A 26091-nucleotide genomic window follows, 5' to 3' on the forward strand; every position below is an offset into this window, starting at 1 on the left:
ACAGGAATTTCACCACTTGTTATTTTGAGTTTTGAACTTCACTAGTGTGTTATGTCTTTTGCTCACTTTTCTTTTTTTTTTAAACCAGTGGAGATTCAAAAATAGTGTTAACCGCAAAACAAAAATCCGCAACAAACTGCATTGACTCATACCTCATATCAAAGCACTTGCCAAGAGATTTCTTTCTGCCATAATTCTGTCAGTGTCTTCATGTACGATGATGTAATGATGAAAGAGAGATTTTTGTTTGGTCATGCTGAATATTAGTCCACAAATCAGTAGTCAGTGCCACGAGGTCTTACTGTACGTATCATTCAAACAAAGACCAAAAGGCGTAGACTGGAGCTGAAGGCATTTCATTCAAAGACAGAACATGGAGAAAAAAAATTTGTTCATGGGAAAAAAATGGAGTATAAAACCAATACAATCCGGTACAACTTTATTTGTATTGCGCAACCAGGGACAAATACAGCAATAATACAACAACAATCAAATTAACATTTCACATAAGAACACAGTCCCGTCATATGTACAACTGTAAGTTACACAAATGTTTTGTCTCTGCCCATGTGTAGCATGCAATGACCTGATGACATCAGGCCGAGACGGGACGCCCAGTGCGGTGGTCCACGTGGCTGTGGTGGACCCTCACAAGGATCGCCTGGTCTCCCACGCCTGCACGGAGATAGTTGAGGTAGGAAACACATTGTCGCTTCTCTTTTTGTGTTGGGGTTTCCAACTCCTGACAGGAGTGGACTGTAGCATTGAGCCAGGAGTGCTGTTACAGCTCCAGCTGTCGTCAAATGTGCTATATAAATAAGTTTGTATTGTATTGTCTTGTACGCACAGCCTGTGAGGGAGTCAATGTGGTAAGTAGCAAAAAGGTCAGGACAGGACAGAAGGCAAGAGCCAGCCTGTACTACGCAATGTGCGAAGGTGACGCGGTCAGTAGCAACGACAACAGGACAGGTAAGGACTGGAAAATTGAGGTAGGCAGTTTCGCAGGAAGTTGATGCAACTAGTAGTAAATAATTTAGGATTGGACGGGACAGGACAAGACAGGACAATTGAGGCAGTGTGTGGCACGAATGGCTATGCACTCGGGCTGAACGATTTTGAAAAATCAATTTTTTCCCAACTCAATCCTGCTATTGTGATTTAATAAGTGATTATTTTTTAATTTTCTAACAAACGCAAGTGGTAAATAAATCTGTATTAGATAAACACTATCACATTTTTTATACATAAATGTTTTGGTCGTCTAATGTAGGTTAGGCTTAGGCTAAAATAAGTGTCCGTGCCAGTATTTCCAAACTGTTTCCTTTCCGATTTGTAAATTGCATTCTCTTACATTGCGATGTCGATTTGAATTCGATTAATTGTCCAGCCCTACAATGCACTGCATCTTTTCATCGCCGTGAGCTCAACAGTGTGTCTACAGCAGCTGCCCCACTCTAGAAACACACCCCCTTTTACACACGCGCACGCCCCCCTAAAAAATCGACTGAGACTGGAATCATGTTCCCGCTAATCCACTAAAACAACCATCTCATTCAAAGCTGCGTTACGGCTGTTTCCCCCCCACCGCCCCCTCCCGTCAAGGAATCATGTGTGTGTGTGTGTGTGTGTGGGTGTGTGTGTGCTGGAAAGACAGGATGTGGTAGGATACTGAGTGCTCACTCTGCAGACACTCTTCTCAGTGCCATTTGGATTTCATGGCTGAGAGTGTGGAGGACTTGCAGACAGTATGGACTGTTTTGGATTTCCAGGCAGGGTAGGTCCACTCATCCTTTCAATCAAATGCGAGGACACACATTGTTTTATTAGCTGGTGAACTCTAAGACAACACTGGAGTGTTCAGTCCCTTTGAGAAGTTGACTTTGAACGGAGTGTTGTGAGGATGAGCAGAGCTTGTTTGGTCTGGAAAGTAAACACAACGGGTCTTGTAATTGCACAACGGTATTGTGGACCGGGAGGGTAGTGCCCCACCAGGTCCTGCAGATGACACTGTTTTTCTTCCCTTCCAATTTACAAAACCTTTGACAACAATTTGTCCCGAAGGAAACTACGGAACGAGTAATAATGAGTCATCATAAATATTTTATTACTCGATTGACAATTCATGACTGGCATACAAATATAAAAGGAAGTCAACTATTGTCAAGATTAATCATAAAAATAAAAAACAAACTTTGAATATTTTTAACTAGTCATGAAAGTGTATGAATAAGTTAAAGCCAACACATCTTTTTGTCAAAAGTTTTAGTCAAAGTAGTGATTGTTCCAACTCAGGAAGTCGACTTCAGAGTCAGGAATGAATGACTAAAGAATTTTAATAGTCAACTAAGTGGTGTTGGAAAAATCAATTCAGTCGATGAATCCATGATGCCATTGATATTTTTTTTTTAGCACAGTACAGCGGTTCTCGACTTTTTTTTGCATCACAGACTGGTTTCACTTGATGAGGATGAAATGTCAGAAACACCCAATTTTGAATTAACCGACTTCAAAACAAAGTAGAAAAGTCGATCAGTCCACTGATCAGTTCAACCTAAAAATTAACAACATAAAATTAGATCTTATCATAATTGTTTTTTTTGGTGGGTGACTGCGCCACATTTGGGAATACAATTTGCCACAACATCTGTAATCTTGTGAAGTTATGCTGAGGTCTCACAACTAGTTAAGGCTTGCATGGATTTTTTGTGAAAACTTTAGTGGGGCGAATTTTTGTACTGTATTGATTTTTTTTATCAACCGTATTTTCCGGACTTTAAGCCGCTACTTTTTCCTTCCTTTGACCGGTGGGGGCACCTTATAGTTCAGAAAACACGGTAAATAAATCTAACTTTATTATTTTTTTTCTCTTGGGTCTGTTCTGTTTTAATTAGCAAAGTTGTTGCCGTGTTAAGTGGCCCTGTTTTAAAAATCTGTTTATGTACCTTTATGTGCATTCACAGTAAAAAATTGTTCTGTACATGCAGTAAACAACTATTTTTTTCAACATAGAAAACTGCGGCTATACTTCGCCCTTTATTTGAATTTTTCAAAAAAGAGTTACTGTGGCTTATAGTCTGGAAAATACGGTAACACAGAGTTACGATCAAAGTTATTATAATTAACGAAAAGTAAAGAAATAGCGAAAGCTTAAATAGGAAAAAAAAGTTCATTAAATAAAATTAGAATGCTCTTTAAGAGATGAACTGAAACTACATTTTACATTTATTAAACTAAAACTTACTGTCCTTTTACTCATCATTATCAATTAATAGCATACATAAGCTTTCAGGGATCATTTTAAATTTCGTTTGAGCATTGTAGTTTACTTTTACTCTATTACACAAGACTCAGTGACCTTTTTTTGTCACTTACTGAAACTAATTAAAAACTAAAGTAATCCAATTGTTTAAAAATAAATAAATAAACAAATAACAATCTTCGTCTATGTCAAAACAAAAAGCTCCAATGAAAAATCCCAAACTATTGTAATCCTGGTTGTGATACAATTGCCAAATATATTCGGATGCATATCTACTCGTTTGATTATGGAGTTATGTCTTCTGTTTCAATTTGTGTTGTCATTTTCTGATCATTTATATTACGCCTTATGCAAAGCGCTTTGTTACAGCTCCAGCTGTCGTGAAATGCGCCGTATGAATTCAGTTGTATTGTATTGACGTCCTGTTCCTGTCGACAAATTTTCAAAATCTTACAGTAATCCAGGACGGAGCTCTGCTGCGAAACCATCAAAATAATCATGACCTACATTAATATCTCAAATCATAAAAATACCACCAACTATTATGCCGCAACACTTCAATCAAGCTCCTTTTCACCTTCTTACCAATAAAAATGTCGAACAACCTCCGATAAAATGATCTCCTCAACATTCAAAGCTTGTCTCTCATTCCAGTTGTATCACTACAACCTGCATCCTTGACAACAATTCCTTGGCAGAGCCCCACGAAATTGGCCTCGCAACAAGTGGCTGCACTAATTATTTCCCACATAAACACCCCCCACTGCTTAGAACGCCATTTAACTTATGAGGCATCCGATTTTTATGAGCACGTGTGTCCGTGAGAGAAAGCGTATGTTTGAAAGCGTAGCCGAGTGCCACCGCTACTTGTGACTGCGTGTGTGCGTGTGCGCCATTCCCAGCATGTCTCCTCCCAGCAGCTGCTTTCACTTGTGCCGCCACACACGATTGGCTTTGTGCGATCAATGTGGACTGCTCACTGGATGATGCGAAGGATTAATTTGGAAGATCAATGATGGAACGTGCCAGGTGCTCTTTGCCTCCCTCTCACTTTTGTCTTATCCATTTATCACATGGTGGGGTTAGTCAAAAGGGAACGTGACAGGGTTTAATCCCCTTATTTGGGGGCCATGAATGTTCTTTTGTTGCAGCTGTTTAAAGGGGAGGGTATGAAGGATCAGTTACACTAAGTTCCAAAGGTGGGCGCAAGGCAGGTATGTGCCAGTCAGAAGTCTCAAGCCTTAACCTTCAAGTTTCAAGCAAGTCTGAAGTGACCGTGGCAAAACAAAGTTAAGAGTCGAGTCATTTTTTTAGGTTAAGCAAGTCCCAAGTCAAGTCATACAATCTTGCTCGGTCACAAAATACAGTGATTATAAAAAGTCTACACACCCCTGATCAAATGTGAGGTTTTTGTGAGCTAAAGAAGTTCAATCTTAATAACGTAGCCGACTGTAAAACCTAATGCAGATCAAACTTAAAATGGAAGTCATCAAACAACTGACAACATATCAGTACCTCTGCAGAAAATGTTTAGATGTCCTAGAAGGCTTTCCCTGCCATTCTTTGCGTTATATTAGAAGCCGGAAGGTTTTGTACTAACGCTGACTGGTTTGGTGGCAGGTGTGTGCTGACACGCATTTAACATGCACTTCCGATATTTCAGAGTCCAGCAGTGGCTTGAGATCCAAGCGACTCAACGCATGAGTTTTACGACATACAAGGTGATGGTTGACAGTTTCTTTTTTTTTTGTTGTTTGCTTTTGCTTTGGCTTGCTGATGCAGACTTGAGATATTAGCGCTTTACGGTGGCAGCAAACTCAACACATTTTACAATAAGAATTTGAATAGTTCTTCACAAAAGACCCTTCAAGCTGTTTCATGCAGTGGAAGTTTTAGGTTCATTGTCAAACTAAACATAAAACATATTTCTACCTTGTGTATTTAAAACAGCCAACCGTTTACTGCTAATGCTAATTAGCGTCTATGAAACTAAGTACACTTGTCAATTAGTGAGTGAGGATCCGTGTCTGTCGCCTCTGCAGGAAGCACAATTTCTATTTCCTGTTTTATGCTTAGAAATAAACATTTTCGCAGAACATTCTGCTTGAACACTACATTTTTGGGACTTTAAACTTTGAAGGTTTCACCGTATAAAATCAGGACTTGGTTTTTATTCAGGCCAAGCATGTCTCCACGCCAATGGTCCTCTTAAGCACTACAATGGAAATGTAATTAAAAAAAAAATGTCATCGTCCTTGCGAGCCCCAGACTGTAAAATTTCTATTTGATCCACTTCTACTAACCCTTGTTAGCGTTCTACACATTTGCATCAATTTCCTGTATTTGACACGCGTACACCCTCTTTTCTGGCTGCATTGCATAACTGGGAACACATTAGCATTGCGAAGAGCTGCCAGCAAGCCCTCTAATATGTCTGCGGGAAAATCACATTTGCACACCACGGGAAGGGGGGGAAGATTTGACATCCGGCCAGGAGATAAAACGGCCTTTCATGCCTTGCCCTCTCTCTTGTACTGTATGTGTGTGGGTGTGTGTGTTCAATAATTATGAGTGGCCAAAGGGAGGGACTAAAATGGTGGAAACACAAACAGGCACACACAAACACAAACACACACACATAAATACACACTCTAAATGCCCCAAATTGTCCATTCCGCAGAAATTTGCGACCTTAAATGGCCAAAAACCCTTAAGTGCGCGTGTGTGTGTGTTTACCACTTGTACGACAGCCCGGTGCATATGTTTGTGTGCACGCGTGTCAGACTTAGCACTTGAGCTCATCTCGGCCCATCGGCAACACTTTAGAAGAGTCGCACCCGGCTGAGGCTGCCAAGCATGCTGGTAAGCTTGAATGAAACCTTTTCAGGGTGCCAGATTCTGAGTGTGTCTGTGTGTTTCTCTGAGTGTGAGTTTGGGTGCTCGTGTGAGTCAGAGTGCTGCTGTGTGTCAGGTGGCTGTCAGTGAGTTTGTGTACAGTAACTAAAAGAGAGTGCAATTGTGTGTGAGACTACCCATGAGAGGTGTACATGTCCACTTTTATTTCCAATGTGTCATTAATAACACGCGAGGCAATTTCCGCAAAACTCTGTGGAGCCTCGTGGCTCACGAGGCCACAGATGAATCCATTAAAACTTGTCTCAAAACGTTTGAACATGACCTCTCACGCCACCCGAGAGGGATTGAAAAAATAAATGGAAATGTCGACATAAATGTCAACGCGTGCCTCAGCTGCTTCCCGTTGTTGTTGATGTTCGACGGCAAACACTTGAACGGCTTCCAAATGTGAGATCTTTCGCCAATTGCTCACTGCAAGGTTAAGTATGAACACACACTTCATGTTATGTACTGATAGCACAAAATCTCACCGGTGTTTGCCAACTTTTTCATTTATTTATTTTTTACATTCAAGGGTGTGCCCAGACTTTCTATTGGATTTATCCGCCAGTCTGTCTAAATGCAAGTCATTAGTAAAGAAACTGTTGGCTGGAGACGCCCGGCGGAGGAGGAAGAGGAAGCCTCTCGTGTAAACACGAGAGTGCTTTGAATTAGGCCAATAGATCCAAAGTGGTTAAACCAAAAAAAAAAGAAGCCTTCACTTCCTGCTGTGATTCATGACCACACTTGTACAGGAGTAATGTTGTTGCTTTTAGACTCCAGTTTTCGATTATTTCATTTGGACGATGCATTATTTCTTGTCTTTCTGCTTATTGCAAGAAGGGCATTACCATGAAGAGCTTGCAAAAGTTGTCGTTTTCATGAATAACTGCTCAGAGGAGGTTTGCCTCAACCTCAACTTGGAAATTGGCCATTGACAATGCTGTTAATTTTCAGCTTCGGTTTTAGATTATTTGGAGGAGCTTTGTAAAACTTTTAACAGCGGATTATTTCTTGTCATTATTGTTTTAATAATAATAATAATAATAATAATAATAATATTGCCTTTATTAGTCCCACAATGGGGAAATTCGAGATTCAAACCCAGGCCTCCTGGGGAGACTGGGTCCTGAACGCGGCGCCTTAGACCACTCGGCCATCCTGGTTTAGTGGTTATTATTATTGACTTGCACGGGACAATCACATTCCAGTAATTGTATGTTTCTACATTTCATGTGCATGTGGCCGAGTCGTGGATTTTATTTTTTTTTATTTTCTCTGTGGTTTATTTTCAGTCTTTGTGTTTATTTCAATTTCTTATTCGGCAGGGTGGCAGCTTTTGTGCATGAGCGGCGAGAGAGGAAATTACATCAATTAGTGTCTGGCAAATTATGCGTTTCGCTTTTGGTCTTATTGTTCACAATGCCATTTATTTTGGGGATGTCGGGGGGGGACAATTTGTGGGTCATTTCTAGTCTGTTCATTCCCATTATTGAAATTGTAAAATTGGCCACAAATGGATTGTTGCTTTTGTTAAATCCATTTTTTTTTCCATTTCTTAATCAGCTGGCCAAAGTAATGTCTCCCCAGCACATAGAAAAATTAAACAAGTGATCCATGCCTTGGTTACATCTCGGCTGCAATGTACTTTATTTTGGAGTCAGCCAGTCCTCCCTCAAGTGTCTCCAGTGCTGCTGCTCGCCTTATAACTGGTGCAAATGCAATTCTGGCCTCCCTTCACTGCTCTCCCTGTTCACTTTGGAGTTCATTTTTAAGATCCTTTAATTGATTTTTAAATCTATAAATGGTCTCGCCCTTTTTTTTTAAGAGCTCTAAAAAAGAAAAGTTTATTTGAGTTGAGGTGAAAAAAAAGTACCTTCACTTTCATTGCAAATTCTGTCCGCGCTGGTACAAGAGTTGTATTGTTATTGTTGTTTTTGAACTCCAGTTTTAGACTATTCTATTTGGACGATGGTTCTTCCAAAATTAGAAGGCACACGCAGTCATATTAATAGCTAACAGCTGGCAAAGAGGTGATGTCCAGCATTTGAGCCCTGTGGTGCGTTTAAAGCTCAAACGTGACGAGCCGTGGATGGTTTGTACCTGTCAACATTTTTGTTCCTGGCTTCCATGCCAGCGCTCCGAGGACGTCCCCCCCCCCCCCCCCCCCCCCCCGGGGGACATCTCTATCTCCTTCTGTTGAGGAACGATTGATCCCAGCTGTTGGCTCGCTCCTCTTGCCAAAAGACTCCCATTGTGTGGCGCCCGTTTGGCTTCCTGCCTGTTCATTACCATGTCGTGCTGTCGGGGCGCACGCAATTGCAAATACGGAATTCTCATTCACGTTCTGTTTCTGACCCAACAGGCAAACAAGGACCCGTGCTTTCTGACCGGGGTGACCTTCTCCTCGGACTGTCCCGCCACCCAGGAAACACTCGTCAAGCTGACAGTGTATGATGTAAAGGACAAGCGCCAGGAAGCCGTGAGTAAACCGTTATATATGTTACGGGCTGGCAGCATACCTCCTGGCCTAAGGAAAGGGGACGTGAAATGAGTAAAAAAGAAAGCTAGTTCCTCTAAAAAATGAAGTCTGTTTTTTCTTCAGCTGAACTGTGGCATTAGTCAAGGTGGAGGGAATTATAAACAGTTCCAAATACCAGCCAGTGTTTGCACAAAACCTTGATGCTTCTTCTAGAAAGCAAAACATGTCAACAAAAGCCTACTAAAACATCTGAAATGGATTTGGCCTTAGTCGGAGGCACTCTATTTGGTGGCAGATATGCGTTGTCTGCGAGTTGGAATGTGATTGGATCATTCCAAACACAGCCAAATTCCCAATTATACAGTAAGTGGGTGTGCGCAATTGTGCAGGATTTAGCTTTGCTTCATTGTTCAAGTAAACTTGGCATTTGAAAAGGGATGTGTAGACTTTTATATCCACAGTATTCAAGCTTACACTTCTTGGTTTGCAATGCATGACACTTGATTTAAAAAATAAAATCAAATAAATATATATATATATATATATATATATTTTCTTTTTTAATTCAAAACAATAGCTCTCGCATAGCGGTATTTTTTTTTTCCTTTTACGTCCAATTTATTCACGTTAGATTGCATCCGATAGATTCGGCTGTTTAAAAAGGTCATGTGTCGCGACTTCCATAATTCATACTTGTCACTTTCAGACCTTTTGCTTTACGTTTTGAAAAAGGATGCCCCCCCAATCCCCTTCCTCAGAGGACATCAATCGAGACACATCAGTAGGACTGCCAAAAAGAACAAGAAAGGGAATCCTTCAAAGGCCGGGACCTCGCGTTCACACATTTTCAAACAGACGTTATGAGCCGGCTGTGCGTTCCCGATATAAATGGAGCGTCTCGTCGATCCCCGGGCGCCACAATCTTAATTTTCCATAAGTTCCAATGAAACATTCATGAGCTTTATGGTGAGTAAGGACTCCATTAGAGGACCGTGGAGCGGAATGAATCACGTTTAGGCCTCACGGAACATAGTTTGTACATTTGTGTTGTTCTTGTTGTCTTAGTTTGGAAATCGCAGCTTCTTGCAACAGTACACTAGTAGTTTGTATAAAAAAACAAATTGAGCTTTGCTTTCCCTGCCTTGTATCTATGTATATAAAAAAAAATCCATATGCCCAACCGAGCGAGTACTAGTGCTGGAGCGTGTCCCATTTTCATTACAAGATAAGCAAAACAATACGCCCAACAGACCGTGAAAATGTGGTCATGTTGAATAACATTGGATGAATTGTGGGAACTCTTCCAAATGCACCGCACATGTCTACCTAATCTATTTCTCTGTTACAAACACATAAATACAATAAAAAGCATTTTAGAGTGGTGTTTTAGAGGGAGGAACTAGGAATGCGGGACTGAAAATTTCGTACTTTTTTTAATTGATTTTCACATGTATGTTACATTCAGAGTCGTTGTTGGTGTAGTGGTGCATTCGCCTACCTTGTGTGCGGGCGGCGTGGGATCGGTTCCTGTTCAGAGACGGTTTCTGTGTGCCCCGTATCTGCCTCGCGACCACTTCACGGTGTAATCCCCCTCTTGTTGTAGGTGTTGAAAAATTCACTATTATTTTATATGATTTATTATTTATTCAATGTCCATGTCTACGTTTGCTCAAGCACCTTGACATTAAGTGCTATTAATGACATCCGATATTTCTGAACGAAGGTGGTTAAATCTGTCCCGTAGTTTACCTGCCTTTTGCAATTAAGTGACAGTTTTGTATTTGTGTGTGCTGGTGAAGCAGAAACCCCACTCCTTCTTTTTCGAAGTTAGCTTCATAACAAGAGCACAATAGTGTATTCTTAGGTGCCATTGAATATTCATGCGCAACAACACCCAAGTGAGTGCCGCACCGTATCCAGCCTCTGTTGTTTCTCCACCTCCTTCCTGAGTGCACGTCTTATCCGCCGCTGCCAGTCCCCACCGGAGGCTCCTCTACATATAGCGGCAGGCTAAGTGACTCAACACGTTGTGGACACGGGCGTTTTTTATTTCCTGGGCTCAGATTCCTCACAGGTTAGTGCTGGGAGGTTGAACAACAATTCAAAACCCTCCAGAACAACAGTTCGAAATAACTGCTACCGTACGTCATAGAAAACAAACAGAATGACTCGAAATATTCTGCATCGATTCGTCACTCATTTCTATCTAACATTTCTAAATAGTAACTGCCGCCTTGCACAATAGAAATAAACAGAACTGGAAAAACAATGTCAAGAAAGTTGCTGCAATGCAGTCTTGTATTATAAAGTGATACCAAATGCAAACACGGTGTGCCTGCTCAAATAAGCAGCTCAAAAAAAAATGTGTATATATATATATATATATATATATATATATATTTATATATATATATATATATATATAGAGAGAGAGAGAGAGCGAGAGAGAGCGAGAGAGAGCGAGAGAGAGAGAGAGAGAGAGAGCGAGCGAGCGAGCGAGAGAGCACGCGCATTGGAATGTCTGATTCTGTTCAATTTGATACACTCATCTTTTAAATGGAAAGCAATTTTCATATTAAAATTGGCATTTAGTAAACACGCTAGGCTACCTAAAATACGCGGAACTGGTAATCTATAAATTGAAAGCCAATGGTACGCTTTTGCTCAGGCACTTTCTTAATTCACTGCCATTGTTGATTAAGTCCCCCCCCCCTGAAATCAGTGGGTGATTATCTGATTATTCTTCACTGTAAACAAACATGGAAACGACTGTACTGATGCACAACCTCCAGTAGATAACATCCCAATTTTCCGATATGAGATCAGTACAGTTTTGTGAGTCCACTGGGTGAAACGGCTAATGCAGATTATAAAAGTTCAGAAAAAGGCAGAATCGAGATTTTTCTTTTCCTGGTGAAAGGAGAGTCTATTCTTTCATTTGGTAGATTTAGTGTATATGTAATCATTGATCACAATCTCCCGTGGGTCTTGGAAATATTGAAATGCTCTCAAATTAATTCAAAATCAGTGCCATTATTCCCTTAGATATTTAGTTCATGCTAACTGCCGCCTTGCACAATAGAAATAAACACAACAAGTCAAGGTGAGCGTGATTCTTTGAATGACTTCCTTGAAAGTACTGTCGAGATGCCGACACCTAAACACCTGGCTTTCGCACCGCTGCATAGATTTATTTTTTCCCTTAGCCGTATTAGCCTCGTCATTTTCAAACTAATCCCTATATTTCATGCCGTCGCTCACTGCTGCGCTTTGGAGTGCCATTTCTCTCTCGCCGCTGTCACTCTGTCAAGAGCACCATCCATGCAGAACGCGACGCTTCCCCTCAAGGAGGAGGCTTGGGAGGGGCTGAAGCCCGCCCGCTCCTTCCTTTCGGATGCAGCCCAAGCTCTCAGACGCGGGTTTTTGCAAGCAAAGACTTGAGCGATGACTCCAGTTTACAGTAAAAGAAAAGAAAACCACTTGCAAATGTTCTCTTGTTAGATGTTGCGTGGCTGACGTGGCGAAAGTACACTTTGCACTTGAGTTGACAGATATTCTGCCACAAAAGAGCTGTGAAAGAAAGAAGGGCTGGACATCATTAAAAGTAAGTAGTAGTAGTAGTAAAAGTATGTAAAGCAATAACTAACAATTAATATGATAGACTTGTCCCAGAGGGATTTCATTTTGGTCTAAAAAATTTTTCAAATAAAGTGCTTGCTTCAAGCAGTTCATTGCCATTCACAATTGAAGTTTGATGTAAAATTCAACAGAAAACCAAGAGAATTGTGTACATACCACAAGGAGAATCACTCAAAATCAAAGCACATGATGTACAAAATCGTTTGATGAATTAACGCTTGTGAAAGCGACTTTGTTCGTGTTTTTTTTTTTTTTTCAGCTTAGATGGGTAATTTTTGTCGCTGTCGTCTCAAGATTTGATAAGGTTGGGGAATTGTTGCCGCTTGCGTTTTTTTTTCTTTTTTTTGACTTTTGCTTTGGCACAGCAAGCCTTTGTGGCTTTTATTATGTCTCTTCCAAGACACTTTGCCCCGCAGCTGACAAACTCTCAGTGAGTCAACTCACTTGTTTGAATGCATTTGGAGCGACAATAGTTGCCGCTTATAGTAAATGCTTGCTCATGCAAATCTTACTGCCCCTACCCCCCCCCATAGCCTGCCATTCGGCCAGTGGAAAATTTCAATACCGTTTTACATAAAATTTAATTGCCATTTTTGACTGTTCCCATATTTGCGAAATTAATATGACAGTTACTTGGTAGCGTAAGCACTGATAATATTTGAACTGAGTTTACGAAGCAGACAAATACTTGACTAATAAATTAGTATATTAGTAAAGTAGTACGACTACTTTGTTGAACAATGGAAATGAACTCAAACTAACCTCCAAAGTAAAAGCCCGCGGCCACTTGCTCACGCACAACCCGGTAATTCCTTCCGAACGCTTTTTATTGCACAAAGCCGCCTCTTTGCATGCTAGAAACAAACCAAACGATTTCAAATAAACAATAATGCCGGTCGGCCCCTAAACGGATACAGCTTGACACAATGCAGCCTGTCAATTGGTCACAGGGAACACTCGCCTCTTGAAATAGACATCCGAATGTTGTCTTTTGTAGACTGGCGTTTATACAACAGACACGTTTGCGCCAAGCGGTAGCGTTGGGTTCACTTGAAGTCGGGTCAACAACAGATATCGTGAGATGTCAATACAGGCGGCACTACAATTGGTGTGAAACCCTCATTTGGGTAAAGCGGAGGCGTTTTCAGGTGAACAGCATGCAAGAGTGATTATTTGCGCGTCGCTTTTGGTGCTCACGAGAGGCTTAGAGCCTCGCTGATGACTGATGCGCTGCTTGTCGGCACAAACCTATTAGCTGGCAAACGCATTCAGCAGGCCATGCCGTTTATCACTTTGGACGGTTCTCGTGGTTTTCTCACCGTAAGCGAGTTGATGATGATGTCCCATTGTTTTCATAAAGCTGTCGTGAAATGTCAAATGGAGTGAAAATCCGCCTATTCCCACAAAGATATTTGTTCTTACCAGGCAGGTTTTGTGGAAAATCATTGCTTGATTTATGCATTTGTTCCCTCAAATATCACATGGTATTAGAATTTATTGAGAGTTGCTCTCTGGCTAGGCGGAAGAACAAATCTGTGTGTGATTTAAGAAATTAGTGTGTGTGTTTTTAAGCAGGCTTACTTATTTTAAGAAATCCTGACCAGTCCAATTTTCCTTTTCTAGTTTGCATGAATTAAGTGATGCATTCCTTTTTTGGCTTGTTTATTTTTTTCAAGTCCATCTTTTGTCGTGCATTTGTGACGTGTGACTGCCACGTGTGAAACACCACATGCTGCCTTCGGAACAGACGTGCTCTGCATCTGGAAAGCTGACATTTACGCTGGAGTTCAAGGCAAAAGTGCTGTCTTTGCACTAAATAACAGTCTGGCCTCGTCGAGTAAATAATGTCCAGGTCACACACTGCCAGCAGACTGGACATGGCATCTGTAAAGCTGACATTTTTGGTGGTGTTCAAGGAGGAAGTGCGACTGTAAGACAAAATCTGGGCTTATTAAAGGAAAAGTCAACCCCAAAGTTTTCTTTACAAGAATATGTTCTGTGTTTTCACTCGTCAAAATGTGGCTTAGTTTAAAAACTAAATCTTTAGCCATCGAAGGGAGCGGCCATTTTGCCACTTAGGGTCAACTGAAAAGGACATAGTTGCTCAGGCTTTCAACGAATCATGGGTTGGTTTCAGACAACAGGTGAGCCGTGATTCGTGGTTACCTGAGCCCTGAGCATGTCATTTTATTGAAAATACGGTTTTTGGGTTGACTTCTCTTTTTATTGTATCGTATTACATTAAGGAAAGAAACATCCATGAGAAGAAGAAAAAAAACATGTTTTAAGAGACATTTTAGCCTTTGAGATAAATTTTCAAAGCATAAATTGTGTGTTCAAGTAATAGATATAAGTCTTCATGTCTCACTGCCTGTTTTTGGAGTGGGGTAGCAGACATCTCAGCAAGTCCGTTTGATCATGCGCCGCCGCTCTGGAGTTGCGGTTCCCAATTATAAACTGCTGAAGTATGGAAATAGCAGCGTCAGTTAATCTTGGCCTGTCAATAACGCTGACGTGGAAAGGGCGGCGTCTTGACACTTTTTGGCACCGGCGGCTCCTTGTTCTTGGATGAGTGTCAGTGTGGTGGCAGTCTTGTGTATCAGGCCGGGGGTGGAGGGGCTTAACTATTTATTGGCAACGGCCTGGGCTGCAGTGATGAACGGCTGCATTCGCATCACCTCAGAGTTGCGATAACCGCCTCAAAATCAAGATGGGGAGCTCAATTCAATCCATAAGATCATGCGTTCAAATTTTCCTGCCATGCTCCACCTAAATGCAATGAGGGAACGTCCAATTCCTTGGAATTTAGTATCCTCCATATATCTCGTATACAAGGTTCAAAATCTCGGGGACATGTCCATGTTTGCAGGAGCCCGAGAAATGTCTAAATTGACTATAAACTTGACTCTGCATGCCAAAATGACAAACTGTGTCTTTTGAGGCATTGCTTTTAGTGACGCGACTCATGATAGGCATGCCCAGCGAATTTGGTGAATTTCTGGTTATGGGGAAGGTCTCGAAATGGGGGTTTAGTTGGCCGAAGAATAACAATGACCTTCCAAAAAAAATAAAAAATCTCAAGTCCCTCAAGAAATAGCTAAAATGTCCTTTTCAAACCAAAATGATGACTTCCTGTATCATTTTGGCCATGGCTTTCCGAGACTTATTTGTAACTCTGCTCCCGAAATGATGTGTCTACATAATTTGGACTTCTTAAGTGAAACTAGATGATCACACCAGCAAATGTTTGCGAGTCTTTTGGATTGGAAAAGCCCTCATCAAGGTTTACTTGGCCTTTTTTTTCTGACAATGTCATTTCAAGTGGGGCTTGACGCCACATGCTGAGGCTCCAATAAAACCTCAGAGTGTCTGTTATGAGAAGCACATAAATGCTTGCGCTCTATCAGAAATGACATTGCTCCTTACATCCTATTTTATAGGCAGTGTTAGGGTAACGTGTTAGAAAAGTAATGATATTACATTTAGGCGGTTACAAAATAATAAAAAAACGAGTAATTCTTACTATTTTAGCAATACTAAGCCAATTCATGAGTCTCGGAACATATTATGAAATCAGTACTACAATACACATTTAATCACATAAATTATAATGGAGTGCAGTTTTTACCTCACTTATAATGCAAGGCAAACACATCTGCTACTCTCAATACAAGCAGGAACAAACCTCAGTAAAAAGTTTTGTTAGACCAATTGCCAATGATATCATCTATCGCTACTATTTGTGTTAATGTGAGTACGTTGATAAGATAATCTCTGGTTTACAGTCTGAGATTTTCTTTTTTATTTACTGGACAAAATATCAGTTACATTAAAAAATGAATATAATCGATACAAATATTGATCAAACATATTGATCTCCCACCATAGATTAGAACACAGCACAATACAACTTTACTTATATAGCGCGTTTCACAACAGCTGGGGGCCTGCCTAACATTTAATCCACAAGCATCTGCTCTGCTGACCTGATGCATTTGAATGCAAATATTATCTTAAAATGAACTCTAAAATGCACTGGGAGCTTGTGAAGAGAGGCCAGAATTGGGGTGATGTGCTCCCTCCTCCGAGCTCCAGTTAAAGACAAGCAGCAGCATTTTGGACCAGTTGGAGCCGTGTGAGCGAGGAAAGGCTGACTCCAAAATAAAGTCCATTACAGTAATATAGTCTCGATGTAACGAAGGCATGGATTACTCTTTCTAAGTGAATGATCAATGACCAAATGATCAAACTTCAATTGTAATGACCGTTTCAAACCAAAGTGGCAAACTTACTTTTTCTATTTCGGCATAGTCTCTTGAGACTTTCTTGTGGATCAACAAAATAATGACACGCATACCCAATTTTTGGGGGCTGAATTTTCACGAAGAAATTTCATACACACATGATAGACATGCAGACCTAATTCTGGATTCATAACTGGAACTGGTTTCATGGACTGAATATTTAAAAAAATTACACATCCCTGGAAAGGGCCGCAAGAAGGCTACTTCAAGCCAAAATGGCAAACTTTCTTTGTCAGTGTATCTTGATACTTTTTTTGTGGGTCCACTCTTGATCGACATGCCTACCAAATTTCCGATCTGTGATAATGGATGGGGGCGGGATGGCAAGGTTCGGTCCCAGGCTCTGGCTTTCCTTTGTGGAGTGTTCATGTTCTCCCCATACCTGCTTGGGTTTTGTCCGGGTACTCCGGTTTCCTCCGACATTCCAAAAACATGCATGCTAGGAACACTCTAAATTGATTTTGGGGGCAACATTTTCAAACAACTGCAGACCTAATAAAATCTCACATGGGTTCTGAAGGGAGAAAGCTTCGCCAGTCTTGGTCTGCAAATGGTTCAGTTTGTACCCCAGACCAACAGTTTAGAAGCTCACAATGTTTTATCGACCGCTGAGACATATCAGGTCAAAAACATTTTCTTTTCACAAACCGTCCAACGCTATTAACTCATTGCTTTATTCCCCTCGAGTGGGGCCATAGAATGGCTCATCATGTCCATGAATATTTACATAATTTTTGTGGGCCTCATTAAACAAGAACCAGAAAACCAAATTAAAGCAGAGAGGCTAATTACTCATGCATATATAGGAAAAAAAGTGCTATGCAGATGTCTGACTGTGAGCTAGTTTAATGTGTGAAATAGAAATAAGCGTACTGAAACAAAACACCATCATGAAAACCTTTGTCTGCACAGGTTCAGTTACTTTAGTCACAACGTAACATGACATCAACAAACTCAATTCTACAATTTTCTCTTGGTAGTTTGCATTCAGTGGCTAGCTTTCAACGTCACCGCCTGTTCTTTTAACCTTAAAAAAAATTTAAAAATTATTATTTAATGAAATGACACATAATACAACAGTTATCGAAGATTTTTTTTAACCTGACCACTATTTTCATTTTCTTGACCAAAATGTTGAAAATGCACTTTGTGTAATTGATTATTTTTCAGATTTACAATATGCAGTAAGTTAACCAATTATTAAATAAATTAATTTAAAGTAAAGTTTTTACAAATACTTCTATAGATTTATATTTATTTTTTCAAGAAATAAATTGATTCACCAATTATGTGATTTTTTAAAAAATAATAAATTAATTATTTTTAAATACGCTAACATGTTCATTTTATTGATATTTTTATTTGAATATTGACAATAAATTAAGAAATTCAATAAAATTTTAAAAAGTCAAACTTATACAGTGTATATGTAATATTGTCCATTTTACAAATATTGGTTATATTATTAACCAATTATTTGGTAAAATCTCTCTGAAAATATGCTGTCATGGTGGGCGGCAGGGTGAGCGACTGGTTAGCACGGTGGCCTCACAGTGCAGAGATTTGATTCTGGCTCCGACCTTCCTGTATGGAGTTTGCATGTTCTCCCCGTGCCTGCGTGTTTTTTCTCCGGGTACTCCGGTTTCCTTCCCCATTCGAAAAACATGCATGGCAGGTGATTGAACACTCTAAATTGCCCCCTACGTATGAGTGTGAGCGCGGATGGTTGTTTGTCTAAGTGTGCCCTGCGATTGGCTGGCAACCAGTTCAGGGTGTACCCCGCCTACTATCTGATAGCTGGGATTCGCTCCAGCACCCCCCGTGACCCTTGTGAGGACAAGCGGGACAGATAACGGATGGATATTTTTAAGAAAATTAGATTATTACATCTGAACAAATGGTAAATAAAGAATGAATACATTTTAAAGCATTGGTTGTCAACTTTTGTGACCCGCATTTCCTGTTGTTGCAACTCACTTGGACAGAAGTTAGAAGCAATCAACTAAATGTTATTCCCCCCCCACCCCCACTACCTCAAAACCTTTGCACAGCACCATTTATCTTACCGGGCACACCCCAGGTAAGCCAATGGAGGTCACAGTGTGAACCTTATAGCGTGATGCGCCAACTCAAGGCTAAAGGAGCCATTTCCCAAAGCATTATTCATGTGAAAACTTAATCAAATACCCAAAAGCCCCCACCCAGCGTCCTCCTTGCGTAAATGATTTCAGTGATTGTTGGTGTCATCGGCTATGGAGGAGATTAGCAGACAAATGAATTAGTCCGTCATGGCTGATTTAGATGCTTGGGCAGACATTAATTTCTTTTCTTCCTGGGAAGGTAGTTTAGTCGAATTTTTTGCCATCCTATAATTATTATTATTATTATAATAACATACCTTTTTTTTTATGAGGAAAGAAAAGTGCTTGAGGAAAGTCCCCTTTCTGCTCGGCTTCCTGTGGCTTTCTGCTGTGTAATGCTTTCCTCTGAGAGAGAGACTGGTGGAAAGTGCTGATGCTGTTTTTTAGGTAGTGTGTGTGCGTGTGGGGGGGTGCGTGTGGGGGTTTGTGGGGGCGTGTGCGTGTGTGTGTGTTGGGACTCTTATTTTCCATTGTTAACTGCACAAGTGAAGAACATGCCAGCCCATGCCTGTGTCATGTGGCACGATATCGACTTAGTTTAGCCACCAAAACTAACAAAATGACGAAAACTACAAATAAAAAAAAAAATGATTTAAAAAAAAAAAAAAAAAACGCCCGAAAAGGATTATATAAACAAAAAGACAAAACAAAAGCAAAAAAAAAACAAACAAACCCAAAACTACCGAAACTACATTTTATGTTTACAAAACGAAATTAAGCTATCTATAATTGTAGAGAAAATGTCCTTTTTAATCTTTGGCAATTCATCTAATACGCGAGGCTTTGGGGTTGATTTTTAAATGTATTTATTTCATTACTGGCCGGAAAGATTGAACATCTGGGATTTGAAATCCTCTTGATGTGTGTCGCACAGAAGCGACATTGTCAAGCAGCAGCCAATATAAAACTCCCAGCAGATGAGGTTGCTTCGAGCAGACAAGTCACCAATCCTGTTCATGTTCCAAAGAACCCTTAATGTTCAGTTCATGTTAACCTGCCGACACCATAGCCAGGCAAAGAAAAAATGTCATTTGTCTCTTTCACTGCATCTATTTTGCTTTATGAGGTAGTAGATTTGCATATTTTACCAGTCACCATGCCATCTTTTTAAATTTTTGTTCAAATATTTCCAGCGCTTGAAATATCCGTCGGAAGTATGCCATGATGCAACTTATATATTGCAACCACAGACGCACTCATAGTGTCATAATGTGTGCGTTGTGTACGTGTTTTTTTTTTAATATATATAAAATATATATATATATATATATATAATATATATATATATAAAATATATATATATTTATATATAAAATATATGCTGTCAAGTGATAAATTTTTTTAACTAATTAATCACAAAGAATTCCATGATTAATCATGATTAATCCCATTTTTCAACTACTATTTTTTGCAAAGCTTGTAACAGATATTTACTTCCATAATATCTTCGAATTCATGCTAAATCACCAAATATGAAGTATATTTAATTCAAAGACTGTTCTATTTGCTTTCTTTACAAGCATTTTTCTTCGAAACATTCCTCAAAACTGCCCACAAGCGCCACACTCCAGCAGTGTTGGTTTGCAAGGCCCAGTGGTAACTTGAACAGTGTTTTGTTCTGAGACTTGCTAAAGATGTACAACTAATATGGCACAATATTTGCAAATTATTTTTGAAGTAAATCAAACTGAGTTAATTGAGTTAAAATGTTTAACTCAGTTAAAAGAAATTGGATTAATAACCTGAGTTTATGCTTTAATTTTGACAGCCCTAATATATATATATATATATATATATATATATATATATATATATATATATATACACACACAGTAGTGTATTGTATTTTTTTGTTTTTTTTTTGCTGATGATTTTGAAAGCTCACAATATAAACTTATGTGGCAGTTGCAGGAATACGATGGTGAGAAGGTATGAGCTGTTAAGTAACCGCAACCGCAAAGTGAATTCACAGTTCAATTTTGGCACTTCACTTGAAGAAATGTTCTCGCACCAGCTGCGATGGTCAGGTTATGCCTTAAAACCAATCCTCGCCCTAACTGGTGGAAGTTTTTAAATGAAGCTTCACCTGAGCGATAGAAGGTCACGGGCAGTCAATGTTGGTTTTTGGCCCTTCCGCTGATATGCGGCGATTTTCCTTATTCTCTGAATCTTTTGATATGTTGTACATAGACGTTGAAATCCCAACATCGCTTAGAATTGTTTGTTGAGAAAATTTGCTCATGCAGTTGTTCACAAAGTGATGAATCTCACCCCATCCTTGTTTGTGAACAAATTAGTCTTTCAGAGATGCTGTTTTTAGACCCAATCATTGCACTTACTGCTTTCCAATTAACCTGTTCACTTGTGAAATATTCCAAACTAATTCAAACTAAGAGAATAATTGTACAACAAAAAACAATATAGGTCATCATTTGACCATTAATGAAATTGTTTTTTTTTAGCTTAGTTGTAGGTCAGCATAGGTTGAACAGGATGTGAAAATCGTTGTATTGTGTTTTTCTTTACATCTTTTTGCAAAATGCCCCAAGCTCACTAGAATTGTGGTTTGTACTCAGGTTCTCATTTGCTTTTCCAGTATAAATAAGTGTTCAAAGAAAAAAAAAACTTGAATCTCAATATGTTCACGTCGTAGAATGCAAGAAAAGATGCTCACCTTTTTTTTTTTTATAACTTTTTTTAATGCGTTTCAACTAAGCTACAAAGATAGATCGAACCTCCAGCCTCCTCCAATCCATTCAGGCACTTAAAGATGAATCTTTTGGAGCATATTGCGTTGGCGTTTGTCTTTGGTCAGGCATTTGCACATTCCTGACCTTTGCCGAAGATAGCTGCAAGACAGAGAAATGACAATGTGAGGATTCCTAACGGTTTTAATAAATAAGAGGGAAAGTTTTTTTATTTCTTAAATAGTTGTAAACTCCCCGTTAAAGTAAACCAAAATGGAACACTGTACAGCTACTCACGTGGTATGTTACGGCAGACTTGGCCTGGCTTACATACGTTACAGCAGTAAGACACCTCCCAAAGAAGTTCAGACAATATTTGCATTCCAGAGCGTCACCTGAGTGGTCGAGTGGAGAGGGTTATTGGAGACAAGTTGAAATTCTTTTTTTCCTTTCTGCGTGTCTCATTATGGCTATTTTTCCCATCAGTCTATTTTCTGCATCTACCTCTCGAACACCAACTGTCCTGATGTCTTCCCTCGCTACACGTACACGAAAATTGTTCTTGAATACGAAATCTTCATATATACCTTCACGTTAAGACTTGAATGAAGAAAGAAAATGACACTCACCAGCTGTGAGCAGCACGGCAACGCAGAAAGCCAAGAGCAACCACTTCATTGTGTTGTTTACCGCAGTAGCCTGTCGTCGACTTGTCAGTTAAGGTTTCTTCCACTCAATGATCACTTCATTGACGTTATTTACTCACTGTGGGTGCGGCCTTCCCAGTCTTCTCCAAATATGTTTTTGTCAAGTGCTCAGTTGATTATTAATGAGACTGGTTCCAATCTCCTGGGATGATTTTTATAGAGCAGAAATTTTATTGTGTCATCAGCATAGAAACTTGCAGCGGAGTTGCCATGAGTATGGCTTATATTCGAGCTGTCGCAACTGAAATATTGAGCCCCGTAGGACACCTTTGAAAAGTGGTGACAAGTGATAGAAGACCTTCCGCACTCACTGACTGCATGCCTGACAGAGCGGTAGCTGTTAAACCTAGTGACCCGGTTTGATTGATTCATTTGTCGAACATGCAAACACATTACAAGATAAAAACACAAATTGGAAGAAAAGAAAGATAGAACATCATCAATGTCAAAGATCACTCGGTTTGCATGTTCAAATGGAGTCCAAAGAAGTCCAATACATATGTCGTCCTACCCCTTAGTTCACATATCAAATGATTACCCTGGTAGATTATTTTTATACAAAAAAGGATAAATGCTTATATACCAGATTTACATGGATACACGAGTTGTTTTTACAACATTTAATATATTTCTATATCATTTACAGCACGAAAGAACATACTATGGAAATTATTTTTAATACATTTATTTGTTTTCACATTTATTGGATCAGGAATTTGTTTTGCTAGTTTAGTACCAACTTTAATCAAATAATTATTGCATTTGTCAGTTAGATCTTTTTTTGATCCCTTATATTATTTATGAGAAGTCCACTTCTTATTTTATGATCAATTTTATTTGGGAATTGTTATCAATTGTGTCTGTGCTCTGTATCTGTTGTTATTCAACGAGGCTGCGTAATTACTGGGAAAATACAATTATTATGCATTATATTTACCAAGTCAGCTTTTCTTTTTGGTAGCCATAAGGTTTTAACAAATCAACATTAATTTATCCACAAAACCTCTCTCTTTTTTTTATTTCTTGAATAACTGAGCACATCTACTAGTTTCTCCTTGAAAATATCAAAATATACTGATTAACCCGTCTCAGTATCTTCACCTGAGGAAATTTTCTCACCTGCTGTGGTGAGCAATTTATGCAGTGTAAACCAATCCTCTGCCTTCTTAGCAAATATGTACCCATTATCCACCCAAATAATAATTATTTAAATTTATACTGAGTCAAGATCTTTGTTGTATTTTCCTGATCACCTCCAAAAAAGTGTTGACACTAACGTCACACAGGTTCAAATGAAAATAAATATAGAAGACTGAAATATTCTTTTACATAGATTGTACATCCGGGGCAGGCCACAACTGGTTAGCACGATGGCCTCACAATGCGGAGGTGCAGGATTCGATTCCGTCTCTGGCCTTCCTGTATGGACTTTGCATGTTCTCCCCATGCTTGTGTTGGTTTTCTCCGGGTACTCCGGTTTCCTTCCCCATTCCAAAAACATGCATGGCAGGTGATCGAACACTCTGAATTGCCCCTAGGTTTGAGTGTGAGCGCGGATGGTTGTTTGTCAATGTGTGCCCTGCGATTGGCTGGCAACCACTTCAGGGTGTCCCCCGCCTACTGCCCGAAGACAGATGAGATAGGCGCCAGCACCCTCTGTAACCCTTGTGAGGAGAAGCAGTACAGAGAATAATTTCTGTGATCCGTTGGATATTTCTCTTCAATGTTTCTCATTTTGTCAACCATAGCGCAGCATTTTGTAAGATCAAACAAGCTGACATCATCGCCTGACTAAAAAGATGTGCACTTGTTTCTTGGACCGTGTCTGTCACTTGTACTTTGATTTTATTTGAGAATTGACGTTCCTATTGTTTTCGTGAAAATTCTTTTTTTTAATATTTAATAATTAAGTCGCAATACACGAATACTAAAAAATGGGTCTGCACCGCCCCTTAGAGTGGTTCATCTGGGGTTCATCAAAGCCTTGCCGTTGTAAGTTAGACCTACGGCTATGAAAATTGTGCGGCACATGTAGCTTATTGAAATCTTTCGATTTCGTTATACGCTCTTGTCGCGGTGCTGTATACAATGAAAACCCGATACTGTTTTTTGAGGTTTTGAACCTGGGCGAAAACTCAAGAAACTTTGCACACACAATAGACCTGGGATGATAATGAATATTTTAGAGTTATCGTGTGCTATTTTCTACAAAAAAAGATCTATAGCGTCCCCTACAAATTTGTTACAAAGTGTGTTCCTGGTTCCATGTTTCACGTATATCTGTTAAAATTGTGAGGCATATGTAACTGTCCAAGACCTGCACACAACAGGCCTGGCATAAAAAAAAAAAAAATCTCTATTTTTGATGGTCATATTCCGATGTGTAAGTACCCAGACGTGCAAGTAACCCAACGTGGCAAGGGTTGCGAGGGCCCTTTATAGCTGCTCGCAGATCTAGTTTTACGTGTCATTGTGCTACCGGTCTCACTTTTGGGGAACTATTCCCAACACTTGAAGCGTCCACCGGCCGGCCGTACTACAGTAAATGTACAGCATACGACATAAAGTCGGTGCGCGTTGTGTCCGACAATTTCCATGATTAGTGAAGTTCTCATTACCACATTGTTGCCCGCGCATTATTGGACATATTATTTTGCCATTGAAGATCGAGCTTCAATTCGCACAACTGCCTCCGCTCCTTGCCACTCGTTCCTGTGCCGTTGCCGCTGTTGGCAGTCTTTTAGAATTCAAGGCGATCAGACTTGCTAAAACAGTGAGTCAAAATAATACTGGTAATTATCATGGATATTAACACTTCAAAAGTTGAAGATGGTACTGCATTGTGTGTTCTTGGTGGAGTCGGGTTCATGATGAGTTGATGCCTCTGCCAACAAAACAAAAGGTACTACCTCCCTCCACACAGGTTTGAATTAAAAAAAAATATACAGGAGGTGCAGTCTTGATCCCACTTGTACATTTTGTGTGACACAGTTAATAGTTGAGAGACAAGAACAAGACTGATTTTCCGGTTCAATAAGATTGGTTCAGTTTTCCTGTCCCATTCAGTCTTTTGTGTTGAGGGGCATCATCCGTAGAGCAGTCCTGACGATAAGCTAACTGGGGGCGTCGAGTGTGTTTGGGGCTGCTTCCTTTCTATGTCATGGCGACTTTCTCAAAGCACTTCATCATTGAAGAAGGTTTTACAAAGATGATATATATCTGTGAAGAGCAGCTAGGCTAAGCTGTGTAGAATGACGCAACGCAACAAAACCGGAGAACACTGAAATGACTGTTTCCGAGCATTGGAGATGATGAGCAAAGAGCTCATGACCACCACTTTGACCGTCATTAAAATATTGTTGCGCTGTAGGCCTGTAGAGGAGTTCAGCAAAAATGCGGTTGAGGTTTTATTCCTAAAAAACATTATTGTAAGCCCCAACAACATTCTGCACAGTTTGTACAGTTTATTCAGAAATTCTTTCAAGTACCACTAGAGGGAGCCTGCTCACCAATAATGGCACGTTGATCACTAATTTAGATGCTCCAGTGAACCGACATGAACATACATGTTTTTGGAAACACTGAAGATGATTTAGTGTTCTTGCTGAGTGACAAGATGGATGTTTGAGTTGTCTCACACCATTTGTGAAGAAAACGTGGAGCCTTAAAGCCAACAGCAATTTTCTATCTTCTTCGCAAATATGTACTAGTCATCTATCCAAATCCAAACTTTTTTTTAAAAAATAAATTACACATATAAAGTTGTAGCTTCAGTTAGCCTGCCATGGAAAATATGCTTTTTAAATTTTGGGGGGTTTCAAAATGTGGTAAAGTAACAATTACACGGCTCATGTGCGGTTCACAAGATGAGCCGTGATTGGTCGTTACCTGAGATCTGAGCACATGTCAACAGCAAGTGGCAAAACGTGTTTTTAAAGGTGTTCAGTGAATCCAGGCAAAATATGAACTTTTCACGC

General features: G+C 39.8%; 1 protein-coding gene and 1 long non-coding RNA gene across 8 annotated transcripts in view; one reads left to right on the top strand and one right to left on the bottom strand.

The window, feature by feature from the left end:
* Nucleotides 1–26091, top strand: part of inpp4b (inositol polyphosphate-4-phosphatase type II B) — a 177737-nt gene that overhangs the window by 44284 nt on the left and 107362 nt on the right. For 5 of the 7 annotated variants that reach the window (XM_088303812.1, XM_088303809.1, XM_088303810.1 and 2 more), the window contains 2 exons: nucleotides 576–694; nucleotides 8520–8636. In XM_088303812.1, coding sequence (XP_088159938.1) covers nucleotides 576–694; nucleotides 8520–8636 — 236 coding nt within the window. Of the gene's footprint in view, nucleotides 1–575; nucleotides 695–1694; nucleotides 1775–5969; nucleotides 6122–8519; nucleotides 8637–26091 lie in introns of those variants that run through there. The other 2 variants (XM_088303814.1, XM_088303815.1) reach the window with 2 other exon arrangements.
* LOC148331944 (uncharacterized) lies at nucleotides 21425–22137 on the bottom strand. Its single transcript, XR_015844763.1, has 3 exons — nucleotides 22037–22137; nucleotides 21705–21802; nucleotides 21425–21569 (listed from the first exon to the last, which is right to left on the bottom strand). It is a non-coding gene; the product is annotated as an uncharacterized LOC148331944 (long non-coding RNA).

Source organism: Idiotropiscis lumnitzeri, chromosome 8 (genome assembly GCF_059441095.1).
Source record: "Idiotropiscis lumnitzeri isolate Australia: NSW breed Sydney's pygmy pipehorse chromosome 8, RoL_Ilum_1.0, whole genome shotgun sequence".
Classification (NCBI taxonomy): domain Eukaryota; kingdom Metazoa; phylum Chordata; class Actinopteri; order Syngnathiformes; family Syngnathidae; genus Idiotropiscis; species Idiotropiscis lumnitzeri.